This window comes from Triticum aestivum, chromosome 3D, assembly GCF_018294505.1.
Source record: "Triticum aestivum cultivar Chinese Spring chromosome 3D, IWGSC CS RefSeq v2.1, whole genome shotgun sequence".
In the NCBI taxonomy this organism is placed as follows: domain Eukaryota; kingdom Viridiplantae; phylum Streptophyta; class Magnoliopsida; order Poales; family Poaceae; genus Triticum; species Triticum aestivum.
In genome coordinates, this window is record NC_057802.1 from 481,590,702 (window position 1) to 481,604,950 (window position 14,249).

Here is a 14,249-nt window from a genome sequence, read left to right on the forward strand (position 1 = left end):
TAATATGGATCAAAGGGACTATAATTTTTTTTCTAAAAATTCTTTACATTCGCGAAAATTCTTTGACTTTACGATTTTTTATTTTAGAACATTTTTAAAATTCAAGAATAATTTTCAATATATGATATATTTAAAATACATAAAATGTATTAAAAATATCAATAAATATGGAACATGGAACAAAGGATAAAATGAAAATGAAAATGGAGGAATGAAAATGAAAAGAACCCATCAAGAGCCAAAAATAACTTTTTTTACAACAAAAAATGGCTACTAGGCCTAGTCCATGGATCACAACCCATTGTGAATTATTTTCCATTTGTCACAATGAGCAAGAAATTGAATTCACCAGCAAAGAAGAAAGTTTATAATAGTATAACATGAAGATAAAAAATATGGAAATCAAAAATCACATGCATGATTGTTTTGAATGCCAACGGCATTTGAAATATGATCTATTTTTTATAATAAATTTTGCAAAATTTAGAAAGAGATTGTGAATTTTAAAACATATTTATGAATTTAAGGTCCATAAATAATATGTCCATGATTTTTAAAATATATATTCATGAATTGTTTGAATATCCTCATGTATTTTGCAAATACTTATGAATATTTAGGAAAATAGGAATTAAATAGGAAAGGAAAAGGAGGCAAGACATGAAAACCGGACATTACATGGCGCGCGAAAAATCAAAGAATGAAATCAACCTCTAAATCCATCAAAAAAAATGGAAAAGGCGAACGACGCACGAGGCTTGCCCAAGAGCGTCGTAGTGGGTTCATGTGTAGTCACTATTTCCTGGTATTTGCCTTGCGAGAGATAAGCCGCACTCGCCTCTCGTGCCCCCAAAATGGGTTGTGGCCCAGTAACCTTTCTTTTGTTCGGGTTGTTCATTTGTTTTCAGGGGTTCCCTTTTTATTGTTTACTCATGTTTATCCAGAAGAATTATTAATATTTTCATTTTTTATTTACTTTTATGTTTTTGAAATTTTGGATTATTTTCAGGGGAAATGACACACTGCTAAAATTCGTGAACATTTTTAGAAATTAGTGAACTTTTCGAATGTCATAGGCATTCGATTAATTTTCTTCAGGTTTTTAGTTTGCTTTCTGGGGTTTTATTTTCTATTGGGAACAATTATTTGCCGTTTTTCCTGTTTTTTATTTCCCTTTCCTTTTCTGTTTTTAGGTTTTGAATTATTTTCTACGGTTTCCCCACTTTTATAATGTATTACATGTATTTATTTAAAATATGTGACCTGTTGTGATATTAGTTTTTAGATGTGTGAATAGTATTCCTACACTTACATGTAAAATATTATCATTTTACCAAAAAATCGTCAATATGTTTTTTGAAGGGACTATCTGTTTTACATCCGGATGAAAACGAATTCGTTTTCAGTCAGATTTTCCCACCTATTACAGAATGACAAGTGTCTCCCTGTCCCGTGTCTCATGTCCTCTGTTAGTTCCTACTTGCCCCCGGTTTTAAGCACACCAGCATCACGAGCTTAAACGGGTCCACACACCAACTCTTAAACACCACCAGCATCATGATCTTAACGGGTCCACAACCCAACTTTTCCCGCTCGGACAGAGAAGCAAAGTTACAGGCAAGCTTTACCATGTACATGTGCACTAAGCTAAAGCAATATGAAAAGAAAAGGAAAGGATCAGGATGATGTCATCTAAGCACACACACCTAAAATGACATGACAAATTAAGCTCTGGAGCACTAAAAATTACATTGAAAAGCTATAAAATTACAATAATAATTCCACTATTATTTTCAGTGTAATATCCACTACAAAAATGCACTGCAGAGGGGAAGAACATGGAGGGGGGAGAATAGCTAGAGGAAACGGGAATAAGCGCCAACCAAGAGGGCGATTCCTCCATGATCTGGGACAGAAACCTGAAGATGATCCACTCTGCTGAAGATGACTAAACACAGGTAAACAGCCCCAACTTTGCAATCACCACATACTAAGTATGATTTAGACAGATCTCTCTCCCCTGCCTGTCTACATCAGAAATCAAATAAAGGGCGGCTGTGAACCATTATATATACATGCTGCAGAGACAAATAAACTAAAAAAAAGGAATTCTGGAAGTTTACACTAGAACCAAGAATTAAACTAGATCCAGGAAGAACCCTAGGATCCTATGAGTCTAGGGGTGCACGAGCAGAAAGGTTAGGAAACAAAAAATCCATGTTAAAATCGTGAATTTCAGAACTACTAGGAAGTTCCTGAATTGAAAACAACAGTTACAGCACATGGAAATGAGTATAAAAAAGATAGGGATCACATGTTCTGGGAGATAAAATACAAAAAGTTAGGAAAATCCTTGAACAAACAGGTTAGAAATGCTATTTTTATAAAGCTAGGACTGTAATTCAGAAACTTTGGCACACACAAACTATACACTAATCAGAAGCTTAGATCATGATTACAAAATAACTCATTTACAAGAAAGTAAAGAAACTAGGACTGAATTTTATAAACTTTGGAACTACATAGAAAGACCTTTCTTTCCTACTTGAAGTTCAAATTGCTACAAACTACTATTTGTAAATACAAATGAGTACACATAGGAAGTAATAAAATGATCAATTTCATATCAATTAAGCCTATCAACTGACAAAAAGGGGCAAACACATGTACAAGCAGACAGTACATGTTTCAAGATTAACAGAACAATGCTTATATACATTTTTACATTTACAGGTGCCTGCAATGGAATCAAATGGGATGGAAACAAGCATGAAGGGCCAGAACTTGTACCTCGAACATGATGAAGCTAAGTTCCTCAATGTATGTCTCTCTTATAGCATTAACAAATCCTGTGAAAAGAAAACAGATTCAATCATGTTTTTCGAAATTGGTTATTGACAACAAAACAGAGTGGAGCATACTTGTTTACTCAACAAAACAGTGCAAGTCCACTGAGAGTTACAGTGTAAATCCAATAAGAATTACACTTTAAAATCCTGGAATTACACTGTAAAACCCACTAAAAATTACGGTGTAAGTCCACTGAGAGATACAGTGTAAATCCAATAAGAATTCCACTAAATATAATACAAATATAATCCAACCCCTACTCAAATGCAGATTACAAAAGGGTAAAATACCGTCCCTACCCAAAAGCACTAAGGATTACAGTGTAAATCCACTGAAATTACACTGAAAAATATCAAGAGTTACAGTGTAAATAACACTGAAAATCACAGTGTAAATCCACTAAAAACTACGGAGTAAATCCACTAAAAATTACACTGAAATAATCAAGAGTTACAGTGCAAATTCCACTAAAAAATTACAGTCTAAATCGGTAAATCCACTAAAAACTACATTGTAAATCCACTGAAAATTACACTGTAAAAATCAAGAGTTACAATGCAAGTCCACTGGAAATTACAGTGCAAATCCACTAAAAACTACAGTGTAAACCCACTTAAGCTTACATTGTAAATCCACTGAAAATTACACTGTAAAAATCAAGAGTTAAGATGCAAGTCCATTGGAAATTACAGTGCAAATCCACTAAAAACTACAGTGTAAATCCACTTAAGCTTACATTTTAAATCCACTGAAAATCACACTGTAAAAATCAAGAGTTAAGATGCAAGTCCATTGGAAATTATAGTGCAAATCCACTAAAAACTACAGTGTAAATCCACTAAGAATCCTCTGAACCCACTAAAGAATTACATTACAAAATGCACTAAGGATACATTGAAAATGCACTGAGAATTACACTACAAAAAAATCACCTAAAGTACTAAAGAAATTACACTGTAAATCCACTGAGAATTACAGTGTAAAACCACTAGGAACACACACTAAAATCTTCACTGTAATTGCACCAAAATCACCACTGTAATTACGATTCAAAAGCACTGTAATTCCAGTGAAAATGCCCACAATAATTACACTGAAACATACACTGTACTTACAATGTAAATTTCAGTGAAATTACACTGGATTTCTAATAAATACACATGAGGAGACTTGAACACAGTGTAATCACATTAAATTAGCTGTGATTACACTGATTTTATATATTCATACAAACTATGAGCTAGATTCAGCATCTACATCCAAACTGGAGGGGTCCGTAGCGACAACTACAGGAGGGATGGTACACACCTAGGAGTTCAGCACCTACAACCAACCAGGAGGGATCCACAGCGACAACTACAAGAGGGATCCACTAAAGAAATTGAACACAACTAGGAGCTACTCTTCACAATGGCAACTAGAGCGCAATCTGGAAGCACAAAAAATCAACAATACACAGGAAGGATCCACCACTACATACACATCGGACCACACACCTGCAACATCCAAAACATCTAGGAACCACGGCAACACAGGGGAACATACAGGATTCGCCGGATCTAGCAAAAATCGAACAGAAAAGGCTGGGGGAGGAACACAGGGGGCAAGGATACTTACAAAACCAACCATGGATGGAGGATGAGGAGGGGTACACAGGGTTCGCAGATCCACACGAGGAAGATGAGGAGTGGCGCGAAGTCAAGCGAAGCAGAGAAGACAACGCAGCCGGATCACCATGGCATCGATTTCGCCTCTCCCTCTGCGTGCGTTTGAGGACAAGGAAGCAGGGGATGGGAGGGGGGAGGGGGGAGGAGGACCGGATGCCTAGCCACCGGCTCGCCCTCGAGAGATCGGCGACTGAGATCTCTTGCCAAAATTCGCCATGAATCAATGCATCAAGCTCGCGCCGCTGGAAATGGGGAAGAAAACGGACAAAGTCAGCAGAGGAGAAAAAAAAGGAAATTCGAGGGAAAAACCCGTCTGCGACACGCTACCCGCCCCGATTAACGGGTCTCCAGGAGAAGGTTGCGGGCCCGATAACAAACAAAACACCCCGAGGTAGGGAAAAAAAAAGAGAGGAAATCACGAATCATGACACAAGGATCGAACGAGCAGAAAAACGGATGAATGCGAAAAGATTTCAGCCGGATGAAAATTAGCATTTCCGTTTTTGAAACTTATATGAAAAGTATTGGCATATTTGACCCAAAACACACTAATATGTATGCAGAGAAAAATGGACAAAATGTGATATAAATGGAAAAGAAAGAAAAGTGTGGAAGCATTCTTGGGGCCAGCCCAGGTGAGGCGGGCGCGTGGGCGACGCTGCTTTATATAGACCACCCCACATCGCACGGAGAGCACGCGAAGCAATCTTGCTGTCTACACCAGCACGACTGTACCCCTCTGGGATCTGCTTCTCTCTTTCTCTCGATGAAGCAGGATATGTTCTGATGCTTCTACTTTGCACTAGCACCTTCGTGTCGTCACTCGTCACCTTCGATGGCCATTTCCCAAGGACACCAGCCACGTACGCTCCTGGCGAGGTTGCTACTGGTGCAGCTCAACATCTCACGCACGCCTATTAATACCGCGCGCGTGTGCTCTGCGATTCTCAAGTTGTGATCGCCGACCGCACGGTACTCACAAGCGAAGTTCTCTGCTTTCTTTTGAGCTATGGCAGCTCTGGGCGCAGCACCAGCGTGCGTCCCTGCCTCCGGCGTCAGGTGCGTGCCGGCGTTTGCTGCCGCGCCGGCGCCGATCAGGACCGCCCCGCGTCCCGCCGCCCCCCTGAAGCGACCGACGACGGGCGGCGCGAGGCTGTCGGCGAGGTTCAGGACGGCGGCGGCGACGCACAAGGTGAAGCTCGTCGGGCCCGACGGCGCGGAGACGGAGCTGGAGGTGGCGGAGGACGCCTACATCCTGGACGCGGCGGAGGAGGCCGGCGTGGAGCTGCCCTACTCGTGCCGGGCCGGGTCGTGCTCGACGTGCGCGGGGAAGCTGGCGTCCGGCGAGGTGGACCAGTCGGACGGGTCGTTCCTGGACGACGCGCAGATGGCCGACGGGTACGTGCTCACCTGCGTCGCCTACCCCCGGGCGGACTGCGTCATCTACACCCACAAGGAAGAGGAGGTGCATTAGGTAGACCAAATCGTGGCAGAGCTTTCGTGTCGTGTCCGAAAGTTTGTGTCTTGCACATGCATGGTGCTGTGTAGTGGAGTAGTATCGTTCTGAACGCTGTGTAATTTGTTTGCTCAAAGTGAGTAGCTTTTCCGAAGTATCAAGCTGAATACTTCATCTTTAAACAAAAAGACAGTTTGGCCGAGTGGTCTAAGGCGCCAGATTTAGGCTCTGGTCCGAAAGGGCGTGGGTTCAAATCCCACAGCTGTCACATTTTTGGATGTTTTGCCTGGGAAATACCATGATGAGCTCTGCTTCTATTACCTCTGCGCTCAACAGCCAATACTCCCCTGCTCTTTTCCAGATCATGTTCTCACGAAACCACTCTCATGCACTCATATTTCCATGTCAAAATCCAATGTACAGTTGCATGTTTTCCTCAAAATGTTATTACTACAGCAACTAGTTTTTTTTTATGTCCTCTTAAAAAACATTTTTTTCAGGTCAAATATCACAATACTAGTATTTCTGTAAAATATTCTTTACATCAGCAATTGTTAACATAATAACCATGGATCAATCGTATGTTAGTTTTTTCCCCAAACCCTAAACCCTCTTGCGGCGACAGAGGCGATCTAGGGTTTTGACGTGGAACTTGACGTTCGGCCGGAGACTCGTCGCCGGCGCGAGGGAAGATCGAAGGCGAGGGCATCAGTGATAGCTGCTCCTCGCGCGGCAGCAGCAGGGGGCAGCTCCCAGGCGGGTAGCGACATCAGGAAGAAGTTGGAGGAGGCCTTGGGAAAACTTGATATATCCGAGGAGGAGGCGACTCCGCTCGGACCGAGGGAGGACCGGTGAAGTGGCTGGTGGCGGGTAAAGTACTCCATCGAAATCCTTTTCATATCCAAACCATCACCAACGCGCTTCGTCCGGCATGGGGTAATCCACGAGGTCTGCAGTTCCGCTCAGCGGGGCTAAACCCGTTTGTGGCAGAATTTGAGAACCAACGAGAGAGAGACCGAGTTTGGGGACGATCGCCATGGCACATCAACAAGCATGCTGTGATACTGGCAGAGTTTGATGATTGCATGAGGCCTGATGAGGTAAAGTTTGACAGGTTGCATATCTGGGCTAGGGTTATCAATCTACCCTACAATTTGAGGGATGAATTGTGGTGGGTGCCAATTGCTAAGCAGATGGATCTACACGCGCAACAAGTCAAGTTTGATCACAATGGGGGGTTCTTGCGTGCAAGGATCTCCATTGACGTTAACAAGCCACTTAAAAGGTGGATTTTGATAGATTCTGCAAGGAGGAAAAGGGTGGATATGTGTGATATATCCGAGGAGGAGGCGACTCCGCTTGTGCTTGATGATCGGACCGAGGGAGGACCGTTGAAGTGGCTGGTGGCGGGTAAAGTACTCCATCGAAATCCTTTTCATATCCAAACCATCACCAACGCGCTTCGTCCGGCATGGGGTAATCCACGAGGTCTGCAGTTCCGCTCAGCGGGGCTAAACCCGTTTGTGGCAGAATTTGAGAACCAACGAGATAGAGACCGAGTTTGGGGACGATCGCCATGGCACATCAACAAGCATGCTGTGATACTGGCAGAGTTTGATGATTGCATGAGGCCTGATGAGGTAAAGTTTGACAGGCTGCATATCTGGGCTAGGGTTATCAATCTACCCTACAATTTGAGGGATGAATTGTGGTGGGTGCCAATTGCTAAGCAGATGGATCTACACGCGCAACAAGTCAAGTTTGATCACAATGGGGGGTTCTTGCGTGCAAGGATCTCCATTGACGTTAACAAGCCACTTAGAAGGTGGATTTTGATAGATTCTGCAAGGAGGAAAAAGGTGGATATGTATGATATATCCGAGGAGGAGTACCGTACTTTTGCTTCTCCTGCGGCAGATTGGGACACTCTGAACTCTATTGTCCAACACCAGGATCTAGAGATGAGAAAGGGGAGCTTCCGTTCGGTCCTACGCTGCGTGCACCGGACGAATCAAGCTATAATGATGGATCTTCCAGGGAGCCGAAGTCTGGTGCGACTAGCAAACCAACCACGAGAAACTCTACCACCAACAAGGACACCGGAGACGAGGTGGTCTCCCCCCACAAGAACAAGCCACCGCCGAAACGTAAGGAGACCCCAAACCAGGTTTATAGGCCTGTGGCGAAGACCTTGCTTCTCACCGGGGGAGGATCGGATGCAGATGGAATTGGCACTAGTAAAACTGATGAAGATCCAACTTCAGCTAGCAATGATACTGGAATTTTGTTCGCGAGCAGAAAAAGAAGAAGCCCACTCCTGATAATTCGGCAGAGATCGCTCCGCGGTCCTGCCAGTCCCAATGAGTTGCTTGAGCTAGAACTGTCGGGGGCTTGGGAACCCCGAGGCAGTTCGAGAGCTTCGCAGTATTGTGAAGCTAGAAGGACCCACTCTTCTCTTTGTTATGGAAACTAAAATCAATGCAAAAAGAGTTGAGAATTTGAAATACACTCTTGGTTTTGGAGGTTGTTTTGCTGTAGACAGTGTCGGCCTTAGTGGCGGCATTGGTCTTTTCTGGTCTCGAGATGTTATCATCGAGCTAAAAAATTATAGTCAGTGCCATATCGATGTGGTTGTCCAAAGTAATGATCAAGTTTCCTCAATATGGCGGTTCACTGGCTTTTACGGGGCGCCTAGAGCTGAAGATCGTATACATAGCTGGCAGTCCCTTCGTACTCTCCTTGCACTACCACATGCGGCATGGTTGTGTATGGGAGACTTTAATGAAACTCTGTATGCTTCCGAACACTTCAGTAGAGCAGCGCGATCGGAGAGGCATATGCGTGCTTTTAGGGAGATGGTGGATGAGGTTTCTCTTCAGGATCTCGGTTGGTCGGGTACTGCCTACACTTGGGACAATCGCCAAAGTGGCGAGTCAAATGTCAAGGCCAGACTGGACAGGGTTTTTGCGAACAAAGAGTTCAGGCAACACTTCCAGCACATCAGAGTTAGACACCTTCCGTCGGTGGTGTCTGATCATTGCTTTGTGGTGGCAGAAATAAAAATGCATATGCCTGGTAGGTCACGGGCAAAGAAGCAATTTCGGTATGAGAACATTTGGCAGACTCATGTGGATTATGACCGCATAGTTCAGGAAACATGGCGGGGCATACAACATACGCTAGGGCTTCAAGGGATTGCATCGGCCTTGGGAACATTACAAGCGACCCTTGAACCTTGGGGTTCTAGCGAATTTGGTAGTCTGTCGCGTACGGTTCAACAACTGCAGAAGAGGCTAGATCGAGTTCGATGCCGGTCAATTGGCTCGGGCCCAACGGAGGAAGAAAAGCGTATTGTTCAGAAGCTGAAGGAGGCTTTACACCAAGAAGAGGTGTGGCTCCGACAGCGCTCCAGGGTTCCCTGGCTTCATGATGGCGACCGAAATACAGCCTATTTTTAGGCTCAAGCGGCACAGCGTAAATGGATTAATAAAATCTCGTGCCTTCGACAAGGGGATGGCTCGGTTTGTATGTCTGAAGAAGAGGATAAACTGGAAGTGCAAGCATTCTATCAAAACATGTACCAAACGCAAGGTTTTTCGGATGCTACTCACCTATTATCGCATGTGCCTGAGAAAGTAACCCAGGCCATGAACGATGATCTCATCAAGCCTTACACTGCTGAAGAGGTGAAGGTTGCGCTGTTCTAGATGGCGCCCTCCAAAGCCCCTGGAGTAGATGGTTTTACTGCAGGGTTTTATCAGCGCCATTGGGATTTGCTAGGCGCTGATGTGACACTGGCAGTTCTGGATTTTCTCAACGGAGGTGAGTTACCAGTGGGGCTGAACGATACTTCTATCACTCTAATCCCCGAGGTACGCCATCCGCAATTGATCTCACAGTATTGACCTATTGCTTTGTGTCCGGTCTTGTACAAGATTGCAGCCAAGGCTATTACAAATCGGTTGAGAAACATGATGGATCTAATCATCAGTGAAGAACAAAGTGCCTTCGTCCCGGGACGTCTTATTACAGATAACGTGCTAGTTGCTTATGAAAGTATACACACGATGAAAAGAAGGAAGAAGGGGCGGAATTTTTCTTGTGCGGTTAAGCTCGATATGATGAAGGCTTATGATCGTGTAGAGTGGCATCATCTTGAAGCAATATTGTCACGTCTCAGTTTCAGCATTAGCTTCATTAGACTAATCATGAAGTGTGTCTCCTCTGTACGGTTCTCAGTTCGTGTTAATGGAGAGCTACTACCATATTTCACACCAACGAGGGGTTTTCGACAAGGTGATCCTGTGTCACCATATTTATTTTTGTTGTGTGCTGAAGGCCTTTCCTCATTGTTGAAATACTACAATGGAGGAGTTGTTGACAGGGGGCTGCGGGTGAGCTATCGATCTCCGTGGGTCACCCATCTCTTATTTGCGGATGACAGCCTCACCTTCATCAAGGCAAACAATCTGAGTGCTATCCGTTTGAATGAAATTCTCAGAATTTATGGTGAAGCTTCGGGTCAGTGTGTCAATAGAGACAAAAGCTCAATATATTTCAACACCAACACACCATCAGATCTGCGGCAAGTCTTGAAGGCTACTCTGAACATTCAAGTAGAAGCTTTCAATGAAAAGTATCTGGGTCTACCCACAGCTGTTGGGCGGATCACGAGTGGGACTTTTGATCATATCAGCGAAAGGGTACGTTCAAAAATCCAGGGATGGTCAGAGAGGCTACTAGCTTGTGCGGGGCGTGACACTTTGTTAAAATCAATAGCTCAAGCTATTCCCACATATCCTATGAGTACCTTTCTGCTTACCAAGAAAGTTTGCAAGAGCTTAACTTCACCCATGGCTAAATACTTTTGGGGCAGTTCTCTTGACAAGAAGGCTATGCATTGGGTGTCCTCGAAAGAATTGGCGACACCCAAGTGCAAGGGGGGAATGGGATTCAGAGATCCTCATCTTTTCAATCTTGCTATGCTGGGTAAGCATGGCTGGCGGTTTTTGACAAATTCAAATTCCCTGTGTGCGAGAGTGGTGAAAGGACGCTACTTCCCCGATACAGATTTCATGCATGCCTCTGCACCCAAGTCAGCCTCGACCACTTGGAAGGCGATCATAGCAGGAAGGGAAGCTTTACGACCGGGTTTGATCACTCGTGTTGGAGATGGCAGTTCTATATCGGTTTGGACAGATAAATGGATTCCGGGAACGATCAGCATGATACCTGTTTCACGACCGCCGAACACTAACATTCAGTTAGTCTCAGAGCTTATTGATTATGATAGCTGGTCTTGGAGACAGGATTTGATCAGAGACAACTTCATTGCTTCTGATGCTGCAGCCATTCTTAACATTCCTATCCGGTCGGGTGGAGGTAATGATTTCCCTGCTTGGGCATTCAAAAAATCAGGTAACTACACTGTGAAAACGGCGTACCGCTCTCTTGTGACTCATAACGAGCGTCTGGCTCTAGAGGAAGGGACGGCTACCGGGACCTCATTGAGTGATCAACAGCTGTGCAAAGCCCTGTGGAAGTTGAATGTTATTCCAAAAGTTAGAGTGTTCTGGTGGAGAGTGCTTCGTGGGATTCTTCCTGATGAAACAACACTCAATCATCGACATATAGCGGAGGCTCGCCAATGCAAAGTATGTCTAACGACGGATGAGGATCTGAAACATGCACTTTTACAATGTCCACACGCTCAAAGCTTCTGGGAAGAAGCCTGTGCGTGGTTTGGACTTCGGCTCCCCAACCTTCATCCTGAGTCATGGGCGCGGGATATCACCTGTGCTCCAAGTTTTTCTCCAGATGATCGAGCACTGATCACAACCAGCATGTGGTCCATTTGGCACTCCAGGAACCGCATGAAGCATGGTGAAGAGGGCAGAGACCCTGTGGCTACCATACGAGCCACTAAGGAGGCCATTGCACTCCTTCATCTACCACGCAAAGATGCACAGGTTTTGCTTGGCTTTGGATGGCGCCCGCTCGATGAGGGTTTTGTCAAAATTAACATGGATGGCGGGCTGAACCTGGCGCTCGGCCGGGGTGGTGCGGGAGGAGTTGCATGCTCTCCCTCTGCCCTACTTGGTGCGTGGTGCAAGCCTTATTCGGGGATCACGGATCCCCTAATTATGGAAGGTCTTTCCTTGCGTGATGGTGTTCGCTTTGCTTCTCTCCGAGGCTTCTCCCATGTGTTAATGGAAGTGGATTGCTCGGAGTTGGTGACACTCTGGAATTCTCGCCACAATTCTTGTTCTATTGTGGCCTACTTATTAGATGAGATAGGAGAGCTCAGTACTTACTTTACATCCTTTGAGATTTGTCATGTAAGTAGATCAGCTAATCTCCCTACGCATCTTTGTGCTAAACGTGCTTGTGCACTGGATGTTACGGATAGCTGGCTAGATGAAACTCCAAGCTTCTCGGTAACCAGCTTATTGGCTGATTGTTCCAAGAATGCTTTTATGTGAATAAAACTCTCCAATTTGCTTGCAAAAAAAACCATGGATCAATCAAAGTAATTGGAACATCATAAAAGCACAATGTTATCTTCAAAACAATCTTCAGCAACAACTCCATTTTCCCGAGCACATTGTTCAGGACAACAATCCAATTTATTATATTTCAAAGTCAAATTTCCCATGGTACACTTGTATGCTTTCTCCAAAATATTTTTTTCGACAAATGGTGGATTTTATTGGCTCAAACTGGAGTATTCAAAATGGAGTGTCAAGAGGTCCATAATATTCTTTACACCAACTAGTATTTTCTCTTCCAAACATATATACTTGAGAAAAAATAAAATAATTTTCAAGACAAATATCCCAATCGTATGTGCTCTACAAATATTCTTACAACAACATTGTTTCAGTAATGATCTGTAGAACAATCAAAGTAATGATGAAAATCAAGAAATCTAAATGCTATCTTCAAAATATTATTTACAACAACAATTGTGTTTTTTCGTGTGAGTGAGGACAATTAGCTTTCCTTCTAATAAATAGTTCAAATCCCACAGCTGTCACATTTTTGGATGTTTTGCCTGGAAAATACCATGATGAGCTCTGCTTCTATTACCTCTGCGCTCAACAGCCAATACTCCCCTGCTCTTTTCCAGATCATGTTCTCACGAAACCACTCTCATGCATTCATATTTCCATGTCAAATCCAATGTACAGTTGCATGTTTTCCTCAAAATGTTATTACTACAACAACTAGTTTTTTTAATGTCCTCTTAAGAAACATTTTTTCAGGTCAAATATCACAATACTAGTATTTCTGTAAAATATTATTTACATCAGCAATTTTCATAATAACCATGGATCAATCAAAGTAATTGCAACATCATGAAAGCACCATGTTATCTTCAAAACAATCTTCAGCAACAACTCCATTTTCCCGAGCAAATTGTTCATGACAACAATCCAATTTATTATATTTCGAAGTCAAATTTCCCAAGGTACACTTGTATGTTTTCTTTAAAATATTTTTTTGACAAATGGTGGATTTTATTGGCTCAAACTGGAGTATTCAAAATGGAGTGTCAAGAGGTTCATAATATTCTTTACACCGACTAGTATTTTCTCTTCCAAACATATATACTTGAGAAAAAATAAAATAATTTTCAAGATAAATATCCCAATCGTATGTGCTCTACAAATATTCTTACAACAATTGTTTCAGTAATGATCTGTAGAACAATCAAAGTAATGATGAAAATCAAGAAATCTAAATGCTATCTTCAAAATATTATTTACAACAGCAATTGTGTTTTTTCGTGTGAGTGGGGACAATTAGCTTTCTTTCTAATAAATAGTTCTGAACAACAATCCAATTTATTATGTACTGCATTTACATACCCCAAGTTAAATTACCAAATGTTCTCTTCTCTTGTATGTTTTCTTCAAAATGTTCTTTGCACCAAAATATTCTCAAAGAACAAAACACAAATCGGCATATCCTCCTTCAGGCGACGTAGCGGTGACGAAATGCGCTCTTCCTTCACGCGGAGTCTGATCTGTACGCCACAGTTGCACGGGGGAGAGCAGGGAAGGAGGCTCCGCCTTCACGGTCGAGGAGGAGGCGAATGCGGCTCTGCCTTGACGCAACGGAGAAGCGGCTCTGGACCATGCTCATGGAGGAGGGAGCGTCGGGGTATCAGCTCCATCTGCGCTTCTTATTCCTTCGGAGTCACCATGGCCTCCGAGAGGAGGCGTGGCTGCTGTTGCTTCAACTCGTCCTCCTCATCGCTGGAGGAGGTGACG

At 43.3% G+C, this 14,249-nt stretch overlaps 1 protein-coding gene, 1 long non-coding RNA gene and 1 other non-coding gene across 4 annotated transcripts; 2 read left to right on the forward strand and 1 right to left on the reverse strand.

The window, feature by feature from the left end:
• Nucleotides 1-1,515: 1,515 nt before the first annotated feature.
• LOC123079838 (uncharacterized) lies at nt 1,516-5,241 on the reverse strand. Of its 2 annotated transcripts, XR_006438122.1 has the most exons (3): nt 4,468-5,157; nt 2,791-2,849; nt 1,516-2,028 (listed from the first exon to the last, which is right to left on the reverse strand). It is a non-coding gene; the product is annotated as an uncharacterized lncRNA (long non-coding RNA). The 2 variants fall into 2 exon arrangements; XR_006438123.1 differs by having other exon boundaries at nt 1,516-2,849; nt 4,468-5,241.
• Nucleotides 5,242-5,252: 11 nt separating this feature from the next.
• LOC123079837 (ferredoxin, root R-B1) lies at nt 5,253-6,109 on the forward strand. Its single transcript, XM_044502659.1, has one exon. The coding sequence runs from the start codon at nt 5,527-5,529 to the stop codon at nt 5,989-5,991; it is 465 nt and encodes a 154-aa protein (XP_044358594.1). The 5' UTR covers nt 5,253-5,526; the 3' UTR covers nt 5,992-6,109.
• Nucleotides 6,110-6,161: 52 nt separating this feature from the next.
• Nucleotides 6,162-6,241, forward strand: TRNAL-UAG (transfer RNA leucine (anticodon UAG)). The gene has a single exon. It is a non-coding gene; the product is annotated as a tRNA-Leu (tRNA).
• Nucleotides 6,242-14,249: the final 8,008 nt, after the last annotated feature.

Bases quoted from the DNA above. Each gene is read 5' to 3' on its own strand.
- LOC123079837 (XM_044502659.1), top strand. From the start codon at position 5,527: ATGGCAGCTCTGGGCGCAGCACCAGCGTGCGTCCCTGCCTCCGGCGTC.